The sequence below is a fragment of the Aspergillus pseudodeflectus genome, assembly GCF_044049435.1.
Source record: "Aspergillus pseudodeflectus strain CBS 756.74 chromosome Unknown BJX68scaffold_21, whole genome shotgun sequence".
NCBI classification, from domain to species: domain Eukaryota; kingdom Fungi; phylum Ascomycota; class Eurotiomycetes; order Eurotiales; family Aspergillaceae; genus Aspergillus; species Aspergillus pseudodeflectus.
This window is the reverse complement of record NW_027263797.1, coordinates 177591-195948: the sequence shown is the minus strand read 5'-3', so window position 1 is coordinate 195948 and position 18358 is coordinate 177591. Positions and strand designations below refer to the sequence as shown.

Below are 18358 nucleotides of genomic sequence, written 5' to 3'. Positions count from 1 at the left end.
GTATTGTCAGAAAACTAAGACATCTATGTTCGAGTTATCCATCATTTCGATTTGAAGGATAAACTAATGCGCTTAGAATCAGCTGAACAGAGCGAGATGATGTCACCGCAAAAAAGAACCAACCTCCAAATTTTTTGCTTTCCCCCTCATCAGTTGCAAGTAGCAGGATACAGTGAGCGCGATGTGATATATGAACCATGACGCCTCCTCTTCCTTCTCAGCCTCGGGAATGGGTCTTTATCACCACCTCCCCCACTCACCGACATCCGACCAAATCCCAACGTTCCAGAGCGCGACGGCGGGTCATGCGCGAGATCGGATACGCCCGTCGCAAGGTGCACGCTCAAGCCGTACCTGGGGAAGAATATGAAACGCAGCTCATTACGAGGGGTGCGATTCAAATATCATCTGTTCTAGCTGCTCCTGTTGTTAGCCCTGCACCTGCACTCAGCTCGCTCGCTCTGGATCGTGAATCGCGATGGCTCCTTCACCATAGTATGTTTCCCTCGGTAATAATCAACTCTGTGATCTGTCATAACCATGTTCAGTGTTTTCGGATACCAACTCAAACCAGTCTCGCATATACAGGGACCGCTGGTATCCAATATGCCTGACCAATGCGGCTGCCTTCAACCAGATGCTTGCTACATACGCGACCCACGTTGCTCAGGGCCGGGTAGAATACGAACTGAAGCCCTTCATACTCTCAAGCCATACAAAAGCGCTTTCAGGAGTCCGACTCTCTCTGGGCTCTTCATCAATGTTCGACAAGCATATGTTAAATGGTGCAGTCAGCGCAATCGCTGCTTTGGCTTGCTACTCCCATCTCGAAGGGGATGCACTGTCATGGAAGCTGCATATTACGGCTGTTGCTCGGCTCGTTGAAGAGTCTGGACTCGCAGTCAAAGAACTAGATCAAAAGGTGTTAGGCTTGGTTGAATGGTCTGTTGCTCACTGATGGGTCGATACGCCGCTCAACTAACATGCGTAGGGTGGAATCAATTGGTTCCTATGCTTTCGACACCCGTCCAGAGCTAAGGGATCTCAAGGCCCGAGAGCCATATCACATCAGCCCACCCGACTCGACGTCTCCTTGCTTCAGCGGTATCGACCTTCCTCTATCCTTGTTGTCCGCTTTCCGAGCCTTACAAGAAACCAACGAACAGCTGTCAATGCGGCAGGCATCCTTTGGCGAAGCTATCTGGCAGTGCCCGATAGAGATCGACCAGCTGATCCATCCACTTACATATCGATTTCTTACGCTGGATCCTAGCCCAACCGATGCTGCCCCTTTCTATACTTGCGTCAGGTCTGCGGCCCTATTGTACCTTGCTGAGTTCCGACGAAGATCTGGCATCAGTCCCGTGGTCACCAGAATACATCTGCAGCGGTTGCGCATATCCATGGAAGCCCTCGGACAGAGCGCAGTGAAAATGCCACTGGCACTGTGGCTATTCACTCTTGGCGCCATGGAAGCTATCTCTCAATCAGACCAGCAGTACTTTTACAGCCAACTCCTCGGACTGCTCCAGGTTTCTGGAATAAATTCAGTACCATTGTGGACGCAACACTTAACCGAGGTTGTATGGTTTGGGGTCCTGTTTCATGATAAGTTAGTGATAATCTTGCATACGTTGTACCCGGTAACGCCATCACTGCCAACAAAAAGGCCCAAAGACCGGAAAGAATCGCGAGGCCTTCAAGGGATCAGAAGGGTTGATGTATTGGCCCCTTTATAGGTGGCGGCATCAAGGTGGCCGAGAGCAAGCCATCAGCATAAATTTGAGAGCAATAGTTCGGACACTATGGCTGTTACCGTCACGGCGTCACGTAACTGGGCAATATTATTGGATTGCACTGTAGGAGGACTGAAACAGAGCGAGCGTATGAAATGGAAAGCGGATCCACCCCCTGAATGCTGCCTCAGGCGCGCATATGTGTCAGCGTCTCGCCTCCTCTCCTTTCTTCCTCCTCATGGAAATTAATTAGCTTTGTTCATTCCATGACCATTCTAGAGCCTTGTCTATCATGTCTGTTGAGCCTGCGTTCCCCCATTTGGTAGCCCAACTGCATTATTGACGTGCTTCGTCTCTCCTCCGCTCCCTGGCTTTGTTTGTTTACAGTTGCCACTGTTTATATGCCCCGTTTCCCCCGCTTCCGTCCCGCCCAAGTTACCAGCGTGTCCAAGCTCTTCGCGACCCAGCGCGACTTTCGCCTTCGTTCTTTCTCATAAACAACCGGACAGGACAGATCATCACCACGATCACGAAAATCGCTTCATCTACCAAACTTCGGCCAACCTCGGCCCGCGCCAAACCGGCTTCCAGTCAACCTCTCGTCGCAAATCGCTCCGTTCGATCGCCATGACTGACACAGGCGCTCATCAAGGCGTCAAGAGCCTCCTCGCGAGATTCGAAAACAGCCAACAAAAAGTTTCCTCCCCGCCACCACGAGATAGATCCCCCGCCGGTTCGGAAAACCTGTCGAAGGTGCGCGCAAGCTTCATTGCTGTTGAGGGAGGAACGCCGTCGAGCCCCGTTCTGGGACTGAGGCGCACAGATGGAAATACCGATAGCCCTCTACCCCCGCCAAGGATGAAGAGTTTCAGCTCGGAGGATCTTGAGGGCAGCGTGAAGAGCAATGGATCGTCGCCTCCACCGACAAACGGCGTCGGTAGCGCGCCGAAAGTGAACGAGCCGGAGAAAAAAGAGGTTGTCGCTGAGATCGTTGACACGAAGGGGAAACAGAAGGCGGTTGAGGAGGTATCATTGGCAAATAAGGAAAACCAGCCTATCGCGAAACCGACAACGGCCGCTCCAGGTTTATCAGCTACGAGACCGGGTAGAACAGTCGCAAAAAAGCCGTCAAATGTGCATATCGGCAAGACGGCCTCAACTACCAAACCTGTCTCGCAAGCACCAAGTTCCAAGGCACCAGGGCAACCACGCACGCCGACCTCCGCTTCCAAGCCTGACAGTGAAAAGCCCACCAGAGCAACACGCACGTCCAAGCCTTCTACCATTACCACACTGAAGACCGATGCACCGAAGGCCCCGGTCCACAAACCGAGCCGGACGTCCCTCGCTACGGCAGCCAAACCATCAACACGTCCGTCTCGTTCATCGACACCGGCTCGTGAAGTCGCAAAATCAGCAACTCGTTCCAGCGACGTCCGATCTTCATCCACGGCGAGATCGGCTCGTCTTCCAGCCTCAACAACAGCGCCCAACCTATCATCATCAAGATTGAGCACTACTGGTGGAACTACCTCCGGTCTGTCTCGCAAACCTTCCAGTCTGAAGGGTGCTACTGCTACAACTCGCCAACGCGCAATTACCCCAACTGCTTCCAGTGTTCGCAAGCAGCCATCCCGGAGCCCACCAGAATCAGGCGATCGTTCTAGCTCCCGCATGAGTACTACAAAACCCGTCGACGAGTCATTCCTAGCAAGGATGATGCGCCCTACAGCAAGCTCGGCCAACAAAGCACACGAAAAGATTGAGGTTAAGAGTCCTCCTCGGGCGAAAGTGACGCGAGCTCCTAGGAGGGTCCCTTCAAAGCTAGACACTCGCTTCAACAGATCCGCGAAAGACAAAGCTTCGCCTATTTCACCGCAGGAGCCGAAGAAGGAGCCACAGCCAGTGGCCGAGCCAACCGAAGCACACCCTAAAGAAGTAGAATCGGAGACTGAACCAGTAAAAGATGCCACTGAGCAGCCCACGCCAACGGTTTCAAAACCGGCTTCCAGCCGATCTCTGGAGCCTGCGATTGAGATCGAGGAGTCGCGTGAACAGCCAGCCGTAGAGACCCCAGAATCCACTGGTGAGCCTACTACTGAGCCTGCTACAGAGCCTGCCGAGACTCACGACGCTGAGCTGAAGGATACCTCTCCCACTCAACCTGAAAAGACTGCGACGGAGTCTGCTTCTGAACCAACAGCTTCTCTTGAAGCTGAGGAGAAGGTGGAGCCTGTCGAAGCTCTTGATGAGCCAACCCCAGAAGCTTCCGCGGCAGAAGTGTCAGCTCCGACTGAACCGGCTACAGACCAGACAACTGAACCAGCCAAACCCGATGTTGAAGTCGTCGAGACCGTCAAGTCCACCGAGCCTGAGGTCGTTGCTGTTCCACAAGAGCCGGAACCAGAAGCTCCCACCGAAGCCCCTCTCGAAACTGAGCCTACAACCACCGAACTGAAGCCGGACGAAGTCGACATTGACCTCAGCAAGCTGACACTGAACGACAAAGACGCAGTAAACTAGACGAACCGCTTCGAGCCTTCTTCATTTTTCCGCCCAGCATTCGGTCACCTACTTTTTCACTTCTCGTGACATATTTTGCTATACCCTTTTCTTCTTCACTTCGCAGCTTCTAGAAAGCAATTAACATTCCGTTATCAACCACTTCTTTTCTGCACGTTACTTTACTATTTCGCTTCGCTTCGCTTTTCGACGGATTCGATTTGCGAACACTTATTACCATTCTACCATGCAGCAAAGAAACAGACGTTTCTGCATGGTGAAAGCATATTCATTCAATCTGGTGTTTGACATATTTTACTCTTGGTGAATTTAGCGTCTTGATATCGATCGCATCTTGCATTTGTTCTGTGTAGGAGTCCCTTCCTCGGTCTTGTTTGCTTCGCTTTATCGAATTTCTTGCTCCATTCTTCTTGGCCTCTTTAAACTTTACTTTTTTCTACCTTTCCACCATCTTGTCATTATACATACTGCATTATTCTGTCTTCAGCTGCTAGATGCCTTTTAATCTTCTTTTGACTTCGCGCTTGAGCTCCTCCATGTGCTGTCGTAGGGCGATTGAGCGCCGCTATCACGAAGCCTACACCTGGAATTACTATTGTTTTCTCAGCGTTGTGATTCTCATCTATGTAGATGCGTTCTTTACTATGTAGCATCGAAATACCATTTGGACAAAGAAGATATCTGTGAAATGGCCGTCATGTTAAATTCGGGGACAAGTACCCATGCTATATATACTATACCATATAAACAAAGGCTAGACGGATATCAAACCTCCCATCCTCCGCAACAACAGATCAATTCAGCTACAACGATCACATTTCAACACGGAAAAGAGAAGCTATCAGAGCCTCTTCTCCAACTTCTTAAAGAACCGATTAACGCTACTCTCGACCCTCGCAGCCGAATCTTCCAGCTTCCGTGGTCTCTGCGCCTGATTCTGAACGGCAAGTTTCGCATGGTCTTGCAGGTGCGAATTCGCCTCTGACTCTGTGGGGCGGTACATCTGGTTATGGATGTCATATTCGGAGCCAGATGGCTGGTGATGATGATGATGGTGGTGCTGGTGGTGTTGATGTTGAGCTCCGGGGTTGCTGGAGGGTTGGTCGTAGGAGTAGTTAGAGTAGCCGGCTATGGCGGGGACCTGGGTGCCGTAGAAGCTAGGGGGTTGTTGCGGTTGCTGTTGTTGTTGCTGGGCGCCGTAAGGGTGCGCGGTTGGGTTTGCTGGATTAATTGGGGCTTGATATGATGGTTGGTAGGTAGATATGGGCGGGCTCTGGATAGATGCTTGCGGGGAGTAGGATGGGACGGTGGGAGGGGTCTGAAGGGATGCCTGGGGTGGAAAAGAGCCGGTGCGGGTGAGGCCTGCGCTGGGATGCGGTGACGCATAACCACCCGGGAGGCCGTAGGTTTCTGGTTGAGCTTGCTGTGGAGGAGGCGCGTAGCCTGGTGTCTGGGTAGGTACTTGGTAAGGGGCGCCATTGTCCGCTGCCATGGCTGCGGCGAGACCAGTTCCGTTAGCGGCATCCGGAGGAGGTGGTGTCTTCTCACGGTGCTTAATGGGTTCTGGAGCGGCGGGGGCAGCAGGATTATATGGAAGGGGAGTGAACTGGGCGGATTCTCTCTTCTGCTCGACTGCGAGAGAACTGGCTGAGGGCGCCTGTTGGACCGGCTGAGTTGGACCACCCACTGGTGGAGGAGGAGGGATACCAATAGGCGCAGGGCTCAAGACAGCTTCGGATTGAGAGTTCCGAGTTTGTCCATTCTGATAAGCCGGATCCGTGATTGCCACATTTTCCAGCTGCTGTACTATGGTACTTGTGGTGGTGGCCTCTGGAGGTGGCGGGAAGGGGTGCCGGTCGGTCTCTAGTTGAGTACGAGACAAGTACTGCTCGATCGAGTCCAGAAACTGATCGGCGTCGCCCTGAGTCCAAAAGTATATGTCCAGAGTGTGTAACCGCTGGAAGGCATTCTCGCCGGTAGGGTTACTCGTCGGCAACTGCCAATCGTACGGATTCGCGCTGCCCGGAGGCGGGGCAAAAACCAGCCCTCCCTGCGATTGTGCTTGGCCGTCAACAGTCAAGGTGCATCGTGTAGGAAATGTTGTGGAATGGCGCAGGTGGGCATGATCGAGAGCTAATTAGACGTCAGGGGAATGCCTGCCCTGGGTGGGGTTCTGAGCGCTTACTCCCGTTGAAGGCATCTTGGTCGGGGGTGCCGGGGTTATTAGCTACCTCGAGCCTGGTTTTCTGCTGCGCGGCATTGTGGTATAGATATAGGTAGGAGCTCTTATCGAACCGATGGAGGGCGGGCTTCGGGGTCGGTGCCGTGAAATAATAATGGATATCGGCGAAGCTGCGCGTGTTAAGCAATGCAATTCATCAATGCCTGCGGGGTAATTGTACCACTTACATTGTTAGCACTCGCTCCTCGCCTGGTAGCGGAGGCATGATTAGCAGTTAGTCCGAGGTTGCTTGTAGAAGAGACCACGAAGGCAGGTTATGGGCGAAACATGAGAAGGGAGAAGGGTATGAAACAGGCAGCACAGTGATTTATAGTCTCAACAGGAGCAAAGCCACTTACCAAGGTACGCTGCGACTGGGCGTGAGATGCAGAGGCCGGCGGCAATGAGGGCGCTTAGAAGTTGGAGATGATTCGACGATGGTTGAGTAACCGTGGGTGCCTGGGTGCCTGGGTGCCTGACCTTGGGTCTTCGGCCTGAGGCATCAGCATCGGCTCCGTCGCTTTGTTTCTCCGAAATTTTCATCCAGCTTTCCGCATCGCAGTAGCATCACCGAGGTCTCGCGACTTGGTTCCAAAGCTTTCAAGTGTGTCGGAGATCCTTTGTACTGCTTCTATATCGCTCACTTCAGGTAACTTCACAAACCTCCTTCACGCACCACTACTGAAAACTAACGAATTGACTTACTACAGACCGCATAATTACCACTTCTCCAGGCCCTTTGGGTCAATTGATACCGAAACACGATTCACAATGTCGCTTGTCAATCTTGCACACGTTTGTTCACATCTGAACAATGCCACCAAGGCAAGACTCGGATTCACTTCAATCCCGAATTCCAATCTCCACCTCAAGCTATGCCTCGCCCTTCAGAATGACGGTTTCATTTCCTCTGTTGTCCGCGGAGGTCCTCAGCCTCCCCCCATGCATCCCTTACTCGGAATCCCAGTCGCCAAAGATGAAACACACGACATTGAGCCTTTGACACAGAGCAACGTTGCCTCCAGGCGGCTATGGTTGGGGTTGAAGTACTGGCAGAGTCAACCGGTACTTTCTAAGATCAGCATGGTCAGCAAGCCTACGAGGCGGATTCATATCGATGTTACCGCACTGCGTGAAATTGTTCGAGGAGAGAAGGCCAAGTTTGTGGAAGGATTGCGATCGCCCGGTGAGAGTCTCTACCTTTCTACAGATCTGGGCATCCTGGAGGCTCGAGAATGTGTCGAAAAGAAAGTCGGAGGGCTTGTTCTATGTCGCGTACTGTAATGATTACTGTGGAAGGGACGGAACGTGTCGCAGAGACGACCATGTCCTGTTCAGGTTTTTGGGGGTGATGTACGATGCATTATATCCGGAGTTTGGTCAGTCGCAACTTCCTATTTTGTTCTGATTCGCGATTGTTGGGATAAACAACTACCTTGTACATTAACTTAGAGCTTCATGTACCAATTCTTGATGTTTCCTCGAATGATCTCATAGTGCGGTGCTGTAGCTGTTGAGGGGCCTCCCCGAGCACCCTGGGTTTTCTTGTTGATCCCATGGTATTAATGTTGCCGCCGAGCTGGTCCCCCCGAGTCCCCCTCCTTGCTTCAACAACAACCACATCTTGCCGACAACACCACCATCGATCGCCCTCTTCGAATCGTGATCTTTTTTTTACCCATTGCCGCTGAGTGACGTCTTTTTAGCACTTACTTTCCTGTTTCTTTGGTTTGACTTCCGACAGCCAGTCGAACCCAGGATTGACCAAGCGGGTGCGCGTTCCTGTTTTATGCGACAAACACGAACAGTGAGAGGAAGAAGCAGCCCATACTTCGAATAGATGCAGCCATGGCTGGAAACTCGACGTCTCTCAAGAGTGTCCTTATCTCAGGAGGGACGGGCTTCCTTGGTGCAGCCAGGGCAAGAGCAGTTGCAGAGAAATATCCACAATGTGACATTACTATTATCGACCTACATCCTCCGGGGCCATCGCACGTCGTACCAGATGGCGCTTCCTTTGTTCAGGTGGACATCACTAATGCTGACGAAGTCAATAAAGCGCTTCAGCAAGCGAGGCCCGACGTTGTAATCCATACGGCCGGAATTGTTCCGGCCCTTGCCGAGCGATTTGGGAGAAGGATCGAGGAGCATGTCTGGAGAGTTAACGTTGAAGGCACGAAAACCATGTTCGAGGCTGCGAAGCAAAGTGGAGAAAATGCTTTCGTCTACACAAGTACCTGCTGCGTCGTGGCGGATGATATGGGAATGCCCTACTCCAATATCGATGAGCACTGGCCCACGTCCCCTCGATCCCTCATTTATGGGGAGTCCAAGGTTTGGAGCCCCTGATATTTGTCGTGTTCTTATTTGCTGAAGACCTTATTTAGAGTTGCTGACGGTCTTGCGGGTCACGATCAGGCTGCCGCTGAGGCTTTGGTCCTCCAGCATACAAGCGATATGATGCCGACCTGTGCCCTTCGGCCTTCCGTTCTTTGTGGGCCTGGCGACCATCAATTAATCCCCGCAATTCATGCATGCATTGCCAGAAAGGAAACGCCGTTTGTCATAGGGACAGGCTCCAACCTATGGGATATAACGTACGTCACCAATGTTGCAGATGCCCATGTCCTAGCTGCAGAAAACTTGAAGTCCTCCAGAACAGCCGCCGGGGAAGCATTCTTCATCCAGAACAACGAGCCCATCACTTTCAGGGACTTCTGTCTGGCGGTATGGGCCCATTATGGCCATATTCCGCCCTTTGAGCTCCACATCCCGGAACGATTGGCGTACCTGGTTGGGTTGGTCTCTGAGGCTTTGGCCTGGGTCACCGGCAGAACGACGACCATAAGCCGCGGTAGTGTGCGAGATGCGTGCGCTGTTCGATATGCCAATGGGGAGAACGCAAGACGGATTTTGGGGTATGAAGCGCGTGTGGGGATCGAAGACGGGATCCGAATGAGCTGCGAGGTAAGGAACCAGGATTGGTTCATCTCGCCCTTATTGACACTCTTCAAGGTCCCGTTAACAATCTCGCCTTAGGACCTGGCCCACCGTCTGGGGATCGAGCTACCACCCCCTTCCAAGCAGAAGTCGGAATGAATCGCTGCTCTAGGCATGTGGTCGTGCTTTTCTGTCGTCGACATGCTCAACTTTTGAGCAATATCAATGTGACCACTGAAGCTCCGCCCAATTAGAGTATGAAACCTTACGATACGTCTCCGCTTCTCGAAATCAGCGGCAAGAACAGAGTCACACTCGGTAAGCTATCAGCGCCTTCAACGACGATACCCGTTATGCGGGGAGGACGCGTTTCAATCCGTGGTCCCCGGCGAAGCTCTATAGTCTATCCGGTATTAGGCAATGCCTGCCATGAGCCCCTGCTCATCTCTTTTCGCTTCCCTGTTTCCCCTCCTTTCATTTACCCCCTCTTGGCATGACCCTTTTGTCTTGGTTACATCTTACAAGTTAACACCAACATGTCGGGATCGTGCGAGGGCGCGGGCCACTTGGGCAAATTCCGCCAGGGCCAACGTTCTCTGCAGGCAGGAAGGAGTTGGCGAAGTCGGTAATTGCGTCGATTTGCTCCCGTTCCCGTATTTGCGAGTCCTTTCTAGCCACCCGGAATGGTCCTTCACAGACCAGACCAGGTCAGCGAAACGTTTGGAGGTTTGGGCAACAGCACATGCAGTGAAATGTCTGCCCAACATCCAAAAGGGTCAGGAATCGGAACTCAGGATCCCAGCGCGCGATGAAGATCCCATGGTCCCCACACTTTGTCTCCCAACCTTAGGCGGCTCTATGCTGGGTCGCGATTCTTGGATCTAATGGTTCAACCGACGTTTTCGACAGTCATCCTTCCCGTGTCAACGCTACTTTTAGATGGAACATTCAACCCCGAGTTTGAGAAATAGCAGGTAGTAACAGCATTGTGTGGTTGCGAGTCGGTCTTGGAAGGGTCGACTCAGGCGCCTCTCCCCTGTCACGATGCGTCGTGGACATCATCTGCACCAACCGCGAAATGTAGCTCAATGACGGCAAGAAGATTGCTGCTGTTGACCGCCGGGGCCCGCGCAATACCAGGTCTTCGGACTCGAAAATTTACTGGGAAGGTCAGTGGTTAAGGAAGTCGGGCTTACCTCGACCTGGTGGCTGCAGGTGATTCGCTGATCCGTTGATGGTTTTGCTCTCACGATCCATCGTGATGTCCAATGGCCACAGACATTCTCAGCCATCTCTACCCGCCCGGAGACGCGGACAGAGTCGAATTTCGGGGAACTAAATCTAATTGAGCTACGTATTCTGGAATGTGATTCCAACTGGACTGAATCGGTACGGGGCCAAGCCTTTGGGAGTCTGTCGCTCGGGTGGATGCGCCCTGCCAACTTCTGGCATTGCTGCCCAAAACCCTAACCATCCATCTCGACCCTTGCTTTTTTCTCATCACCTGGTTCGCTGTTCCATCTCATTTGCGGGTAGGATCAACTTACGAAAGTTGGCCACGTTCTACTTGTGGGGGCAAAATCTTGGAGTCTCCTTCAGGCTCATCCATGTCAAAACACTCTTAGTGGCTGTCGCAGCCATCCGCCTGATAACAACGGGGACGGCAAAGGAGTCTAGCCTCGGAGATCTCTCTAGTGCTCTGACTATTGCGATGATTGCTCGATCGCCATCGTCATCTTATCGTGACCGCCGCCTTTCTCTCAATCTATTGTTCCCACCCTGTCAAGGTGTGTCAACCTGTGTCAACCCACTGGAGCTGTGGAGATTTCCCTAGGCTCCGCTGTCCACCGTGTACAACTCCATACGCTGTTGATGCCCGGCTCCTACCTCGCACGAATGGACTTTCTGCCCTAGCGCATCCCGGTCACTTACTTCGAGTGGGAGCGCTCACTCCTTCACAATTCGTGCGTCCGACAGAACCAGAGCTTGTCTGGCGCCTCGACGCCTTTGCCCGTGCCCTGACCTTTACATATATGCCTCACGACCGTTCGAGTCAATGAATTCTTCACCTTTTATGATACACACTTTACAGCCAAGGCGCTTCCTAATAGAGCACATGAAACTTTGAGTTTCATTTAATTCACCCCGCTTTTCCACCTCTCAGCTCTTATACTTCTTTTATTCCACAAGTCCTCTCTTCCCCATGTACTTTCATCATACGCCCGTCGTCCTCCAACCTCCACTGTCAGCGATGTCCTCGTACTTCTCTGGTACAAGCACAGGGAGCAGCGGTTCCTATACACAGTCGCTGAGCGCCGATTCAGATTCATGGTCTCGTCCGAGGTTAGCTTCAACGGGCATCTATATTCCCCCACCCTCTCTTCCTCTGAAATTTTGCCCCTCGTGGTTGTCTTTGAGAGATGCTCACACCGCATAGTTCTATATTTCCCCGGCAGCCACCGATATACACAACCTCTGGTGAAGCTCCGGTGATCTATCAACCAAGGTACTTCCCAGCTTTACCATTTCATTCGTTAGTGTTCTCTGAGATGAGGCAACATTGATGCTAAAAGCTTCCCAGTACGCAACCATTTACACCTGCGCCACGACTTGACCCTGGTCCCATTAGCACCCAAATTGCTTCATCAAGGCCGCCAAAAGATTTCGGGTTTTCCATCCCTCATGGAGCTATCTCGACCGCTCCGCACTCACCTGCGGCTATTACTCTATCCCCAAGAGGCCCGTTATCACATTCCACGCCAGTATATCGGGAGTTGAGCCACCCTGCTAGGCTCCCAGTGGATGCTCTCAGGCCGGACTACGACTATGGGAAACCACCGGAGAATGCGGAATACCTCATCGAAAGAAAAGGGCGCCGTACCACGGATAAATACAAAGGGACTGCTCGGCATCACTCGCAGAGACGCCCTTCAAACCGAGACGAGTTTGACGGACCACATCAGTTTCTTGACCCACCATCGCCGCGGGTGATTGAGGCTCAAGCGCGGGATCTACCCCATCTTCCTACTAATCTTGATGTCTCAGAACAAGATCGTATATTGGCCTCGGTGAACGATCGTCTATCGCAATGCGCATTTGATTTCGTCGCCAAGTACCAATTCCCAATTCCCCTGGAGTCAGACAAAAGACAGGTGAGGGTCCCCTCGGACCGTGAATGGACTGAGTGGGTATACCTTCTCAGAAGACTAGCAACGAAGCGGCGTATACCCGCCAGGGTATTGTATAACGGCCAGATCAAACAACTAGTTACGGTGCTGGAGAATTCTCAGGAAATGAGACATGCTGCCAAGCATCAATCGCGACCTATCAAGGATGACCGAAATGTCCTCCAACTCATCTCTGCCGGAATTCAGGTGGCTAGGATCCTAAGGGATGCCAGTGCCATGGATTATCTTGATCGTCTTTACCAAGACACGGAAAAACGAATTCAAGAACGGAGTAGCCGCCGGGTCAAGTTTGCCACTCCTTGAATGGATGTGGGCTTATGACTGCTTTTCATGACACTTTTCGAGGTTCATGTTGCCTCTCCCATATGCCTGATGTTAGCCGATGGTCCAACTATGTCCCCGGATCCTCTTACGTCCCGTTTTCTCTGGAATTATACCCATACCCGCATATCCCAGGAACCCGCTTCCCAGGGTGGAAAATCTCCATGGACCAAGACGATGATGTCTCTCTAATAATGAATTTGGTTATCCGCATCCCCTGCCTAATGGAGGACACTTCCTGGGAACTTTGCCCGGATTTTACTACATGGAAATCCTTCCATAAGTCCTGGAAATTGATGGGAGGGCTCTTCCTGAGTCCTCCATTACATGCTCTCCCTAATCTACTCGCTCCCTCTGGCCTTACCTCCTAAACACTCCCTTCCACTAACATCCCCTCGAATACATCCACCTACCCAGCAATGACTGCTGCTCTTTTTGTCCCGGCCTCACTTGACTTTTTCCTCCGTTGGTCCTGCTTGTCATCCCTGGACTCTCCCTGATGATCTCTTACTATGTGGTTGCGTTTATGTCTGTGTCTGTGTGCCTGTGTGCCTGTGTATTCTGCTTTGTCTGCAATGTCCAATACCTAACCCGAGGTGATCTGGCATGTGTGATGTTTGTCTTCTGTATTGTACGCACCAAAGGCTGGAAATGAAGAGCAGGAGACCCTCCCTGCCAGTCAATCCCGGTCATGTCGGGATAGGTTTCTATGTGTTGTTCCTCATGGGCTATAAAGCTGTTTTGACATCTCATATTATGATTCCCTTTCCATCGGCGATCGTCTGTGTCTGCTTTTTTCTGCTTTCTCGATGTTTTGCCAGCTGTAAAGGCCGTGGCCATCTGAATGGATCGATCCGCAATCAGCCCTCATCCATCGGTTACTAACATCCAATGCAGCCCAAGTAATACTGAATCCCGGATGGACCCAGATGGATAACCCTAGAGCTGAACACCGGAGCCAGCAAAGCGCGGTTATTCCCTCGGCGAGCTTCCGGAATACCTATTCGGTAACTGTTACCCTACAATCGGTAGCCAGGCGATCAACTATTAGGTGTCAGTCGGCCTTTCTGTTGCAAACAGTCTTGATTGGGCTACCGGGATCCTAATAGCTCCGATCATGGACCCTCTTTGATACCGGCTTTTCCTACTAGGTTCAGCATGCAGTTGCCCGTCACATCTTGAGGACTCGGAGCCTATTGGATTGATTACCCATTCACGATTTTGAATGTCCCCATAACGGCAACAAGGGAAGGTTAAGTCTTAACCAGGGTCATTGACGGAGAACAATGTAAATGTATGTATGTACAACCGCTGGTGGAGCGGGGCATCTAATCGTAGAAACATATATGCAGGTAATCAAGAGTAAACACGAAGTGACAAATGGCTCTTGGAAATGAAAAAATATATTCTAGCAGAAATGAAGCGAGGAACTTTTCTTGCCATTTTCCGCTTCTCTAGTTTTGCCCTGGGCAAGCCCTTTCACCCCAGACCAGCCACATCAGCGCATCAATTAGACAGCCTCGCAAGGATACCGTGTGATACCTCCCTTATCAGACTGACCGGTGAGATTCGGACCCGCGGAGCAGGCTGTTTCCAGAACCAAACAGCCGCAATCGCCAGCGAGGACACAAGAGTCGAGCCAAAGACAGCGCCCAGAATGCGGCCCTGCCTCCGGTTAACCGCGATGATCTCCGAGTATCGCTGGTCGCTGAAGGAGACGCGGGTGTACTGCGTCTGCCAACCGAGACTCGGCACGTAGTGGTAGAGTGCTTCCTCGATGTACTTGCGTAATCGGTACAGGGGTTGTTTGACGCCCCAGCGCATCTCAACGTAGTTCTGATGCGAGAGGTCGTTGATGGCGTGGGCGTCGGCCGTGCGGTTGTCGGTGTATTCTTGAAAGGCGAGTTGGCGGGCGAGGGCGAGTGAGGCTTTGTCGGTGTTGTTGTTGTTGCTGTAGACGCCATGTTTGTCGAGGGCTTCGAAGAGGACGCGGATGTCTTCTAGGCCGGCGTTCAGGCCTTGGCCGTAGAATGGGAGGACAGCGTGCGCGGCGTCGCCGACGATGACCACGCTGGAACTGTAGTGATGTGGCTTGCATTTTATGCTGATGAGAGGGAGGTGCGGGTTTGTGTTGAATTGGTCGATAAGGTCCTTGGGTGCGATGAGTTCCGGGCTGACGCCGGGGAAGTGGACGTCGAAGAATTCGAGGAGGTCTTCTGTGGAGCGCTCGAGCTGGGCAAAGTGAATGGCGGGCGCAAACAAGGTGCAGGTGAAAGACTTGTCGACTGATGGTAGGGCAATGAACATGAACTCTTTACCGGGCCAGATGTGAAGGTGGTCTGGGGAGATGAGAAAGTCGTTGTCTGGCGATGGGGCAATGCGGAATTCGCACCAGAGAGTGTCGATATATTCTTGCTGGTAGTCCACGCGGGCAAACTTCATCATGTGAAATCTACTGGCAGAGTGCGCGCCGTCTGCACCGATCAGGTAGTCGAAGTTGACCTCTATCTCGGGGACTCGGCCTGACGAACCAGGGAGAGGTGCTTCGCCTGGTAATCGGCGCTCGAACCAAGCCTTGTTTGCTTGGAAGTCGGCGCCGGTCAGCTTATGGTTGAAGAAGAGTTTGATGTTGGGCATTCGTTCCAGCTCATTGAGAAGCACATTGCTCAACATCCCTCTGTCTGCCGAGTGGTTGTTCTAGGGCTACGGTCAGCATGTTTCGTCCGTGCTAACGTGATAGGAGCACCAACCCGGCCATGAACATCGTATGCTTGAGGTGCTTCCCAGAGTCGTCCATTGTCCCTTCCGTGTATCATACGCCCATACAGTGGGACCACCTCTTGCAGAATCTTGCTGATAACATCGGGTCGGTGTGACCCCTCTATGGCCGTGATACCGCGGTGCGACAACGAGAGATTAATAGACTTGGTGAAGTTCAAGGGAACGGTACCCGGAATTCTTAGGTCTGGAAATCATGAGTCAAGATAAGTATTGTCCTTGAAGCCATGAGTGGGCCAATCGGGGTACATGGCGGGGATATGCGAAGATATATAGATCGATTGGAAGTGATGAAATCGGGTCACGGCCCTGATGGAGGGCACAAATGCATGTCTGAAGTACGCAAAGACGTCGGGTGAGAAGAACTAACCTCCTCGCAGCTCATACACCTCGACATCGTCTCCTCTGGCTGCTGCATAGAGAGCCGCGAGAGCCCCCACCGGACCGGCTCCGACAATCACAACTTTTTGCTTGGCTTGGGACGTCATAGCGACTGCGGAGCACCAATCGTCCCGCAATGATCCGGATGCGCCGTACGACGGTCTGCTCTATGCACGGACAAGCAGATTGAGAATTCTTCTGCTGTGGTACCTGGCCGGAGATTTCGGTCGTGACGCAAAGGTAATCCGGTGTCACGAGACCTGCGGCTTCGGAGAGTTTCGCTTTCATTAATTTTGAGCTTAGTGCTGAGAGGCCCTGCCAAGCCCACTTTTGACGTTCTCCGAGCGCCCGGAGAAGTAAGGCACGTGACATAAGAAAAGGCGCTAGACTGTTCCTGCACTGCGAATTGCGCTAGGCCGGATATGGCTTGCCGCTTGGAGAAGTGCCCCCCAATTTTTTTGGCGGCGACTTGAGCCTGCAACGACTCCAAGTCTTTCTTGACGCTGATCTGGGTCTGCACAAAGCACAAGAGCCTTCTTCATACCTGAAGAACATATATCAAACATGGCGGCGGAAGTTGCAACCCGAAAATGCCGCGGACTCGAATGTCCCAAGGACGCCGGCTCGCTCCAATGCCCGACATGTCTGAAGATGGGCCTGGACAGCTTCTTCTGCTCGCAGGACTGTTTCAAACGGAGCTGGGTAGGCGACTCGAATAATGCGCTTGCCGCGCGCATCCTTCTTGCAATCATGAATGCTAATTGATGTATGTAGAGCGACCACAAGTCTCTCCACAAAAAGAGTAATTTCCTCACCAACCTGTTTCCTCCGAAAGTAGTTTCTGAACCAGACCCAGCCACCGGACACTTCAACCCTTTCCCTTCGTTCCAATTTGCCGGATCCCTGCGTCCTGTCTATCCCCTGTCGCCGATGAGGACTGTCCCCAAGTCCATTCCTCACCCGGATTACGCCAAGGATGGCATTCCTCGTTCAGAGCAGAAATTCGTCGGCCGACACAACATCACTATTCTCAACAAAGAAGAGCAGGAGGGTATGCGCAGAGTCTGCCGCTTGGCGCGAGAGGTTCTTGATATCGCTGCGCGCGCGCTGAAGCCCGGTGTTACGACTGACTACATTGACGAAATCGTTCACAAAGCTTGTGTCGAACGCGACGTAAGTACCGGCACAGTCTGAGCACATCCTGAGCGTTCAATACTGACGTTGCTACAGTCTTACCCCTCACCTCTTAACTACGTTCATTTCCCAAAATCCGTGTGCACCTCGATTAACGAAACCATCTGCCACGGTATCCCCGATCAACGGCCGCTCGAGGACGGCGACATTATCAACATCGACGTCACCTTGTATCACAAAGGATTCCACGGAGATATCAACGAGACATACTATGTTGGAGAGAAGGCTACGTCAAACCCAGACGCAGTGCGCGTTGTGGAAACGGCCCGAGAATGCTTGGATAAATCTATTGAAATTGTCAAGCCTGGAATGCTCTTCCGGGATCCTGGTAACGTGATTGAGAAGCATGCTAAGAGCCGGAACTGCAGCGTGGTCAAGAGTTACTGTGGCCACGGAATCAACCAGCTGTTCCACTGCGCCCCTAACGTTCCTCATTACGCCAAGAACAAGGCAGTAGGAACCGCAAAGCCGGGAATGTGCTTTACAATCGAACCTATGATCAACATTGGTACACACCGCGACCGTCTATGGCCCGATGACTGGACCAGCACAACGGCGGACGGCTCGCTCTCTGCCCAATTCGAGCATACACTTTTGGTCACAGAAGACGGTGTCGAGGTTCTGACCGCGCGTCTGCCGGATTCTCCTGGTGGACCTGTTCCCATGCCTACTACGGGCGATGCAGATGCCGCGAAGACAGAATCATGATATCGGGGCATTCTGGAATGGCTGACGAACAGATAACGAACAAGACATGACACGACTAGAGCTAATGAGAGGAGGACTTTCATCAGGGCTTAAACCTTGTATATAGTACACGTAGGTTAGCAGTCTGATAGCATTGTTATATAGCACAAGCCATGCATAGCATTCTGAGTCTAGACGGACTGCCCGCGCGTTGTCCTTCATATCATTATCTACTGAGCTACTCCGCTGCCCGCAAACAAATCCGATCGGCTCCGTTCCGCTCGCTGGGCTACTTGAGTCCCTACTGGCCAGTGCCTGAGTGCGCCCCTCTTCCGAGTAGCCGTTCCAGCAAATGACCGTCCGGCAATTTGGAGAAATATCCGAGGGGA

At 52.3% G+C, this 18358-nt stretch overlaps 8 protein-coding genes across 8 annotated transcripts; 6 read left to right on the top strand and 2 right to left on the bottom strand.

Moving 5' to 3' along the window:
• The first annotated feature begins 172 nt into the window (after positions 1–172).
• On the top strand, positions 173–1973 carry BJX68DRAFT_237208 (uncharacterized protein). Its single transcript, XM_071040150.1, has 3 exons — positions 173–495; positions 549–942; positions 992–1973. Exons 1-3 carry the CDS (start codon positions 198–200, stop codon positions 1737–1739), a joined length of 1440 nt encoding a protein of 479 aa, XP_070899097.1. The 5' UTR covers positions 173–197; the 3' UTR covers positions 1740–1973.
• A 712-nt stretch (positions 1974–2685) lies between these two features.
• On the top strand, positions 2686–4995 carry BJX68DRAFT_237206 (uncharacterized protein; the record flags this gene model as incomplete). Its single annotated transcript, XM_071040149.1, has 1 exon — positions 2686–4995. A coding segment is annotated over exon 1 (844 nt), but the record flags the coding sequence as incomplete, so codon positions are not given.
• Positions 4938–6876, bottom strand: BJX68DRAFT_237202 (uncharacterized protein). Its single transcript, XM_071040148.1, has 3 exons — positions 6669–6876; positions 6445–6611; positions 4938–6392 (listed from the first exon to the last, which is right to left on the bottom strand). The coding sequence occupies exons 1-3, from the start codon at positions 6704–6706 to the stop codon at positions 5101–5103; spliced, it is 1497 nt and encodes a 498-aa protein (XP_070899095.1). The 5' UTR covers positions 6707–6876; the 3' UTR covers positions 4938–5100.
• A 168-nt stretch (positions 6877–7044) lies between these two features.
• On the top strand, positions 7045–7966 carry BJX68DRAFT_237201 (mitochondrial 37S ribosomal protein uS8m). The gene is made up of 2 exons (XM_071040147.1): positions 7045–7129; positions 7191–7966. Exon 2 carries the CDS (start codon positions 7252–7254, stop codon positions 7762–7764), a length of 513 nt encoding a protein of 170 aa, XP_070899094.1. The 5' UTR covers positions 7045–7129; positions 7191–7251; the 3' UTR covers positions 7765–7966.
• Positions 7967–7968: 2 nt separating this feature from the next.
• Positions 7969–9710, top strand: BJX68DRAFT_92373 (uncharacterized protein). Its single transcript, XM_071050023.1, has 3 exons — positions 7969–8814; positions 8899–9447; positions 9520–9710. The coding sequence occupies exons 1-3, from the start codon at positions 8329–8331 to the stop codon at positions 9577–9579; spliced, it is 1095 nt and encodes a 364-aa protein (XP_070899093.1). The 5' UTR covers positions 7969–8328; the 3' UTR covers positions 9580–9710.
• Positions 9711–11381: 1671 nt separating this feature from the next.
• Positions 11382–13175, top strand: BJX68DRAFT_92382 (uncharacterized protein). The gene is made up of 2 exons (XM_071050024.1): positions 11382–11926; positions 12002–13175. Exons 1-2 carry the CDS (start codon positions 11841–11843, stop codon positions 12909–12911), a joined length of 996 nt encoding a protein of 331 aa, XP_070899092.1. The 5' UTR covers positions 11382–11840; the 3' UTR covers positions 12912–13175.
• A 640-nt stretch (positions 13176–13815) lies between these two features.
• Positions 13816–16320, bottom strand: bna4 (kynurenine 3-monooxygenase). The gene is made up of 3 exons (XM_071040146.1): positions 16078–16320; positions 15680–15894; positions 13816–15626 (listed from the first exon to the last, which is right to left on the bottom strand). Exons 1-3 carry the CDS (start codon positions 16193–16195, stop codon positions 14436–14438), a joined length of 1524 nt encoding a protein of 507 aa, XP_070899091.1. The 5' UTR covers positions 16196–16320; the 3' UTR covers positions 13816–14435.
• A 247-nt stretch (positions 16321–16567) lies between these two features.
• Positions 16568–18223, top strand: BJX68DRAFT_237188 (methionine aminopeptidase MAP1). The gene is made up of 3 exons (XM_071040145.1): positions 16568–16790; positions 16863–17261; positions 17319–18223. Exons 1-3 carry the CDS (start codon positions 16653–16655, stop codon positions 17988–17990), a joined length of 1209 nt encoding a protein of 402 aa, XP_070899090.1. The 5' UTR covers positions 16568–16652; the 3' UTR covers positions 17991–18223.
• The last annotated feature ends 135 nt before the right edge of the window (positions 18224–18358 follow it).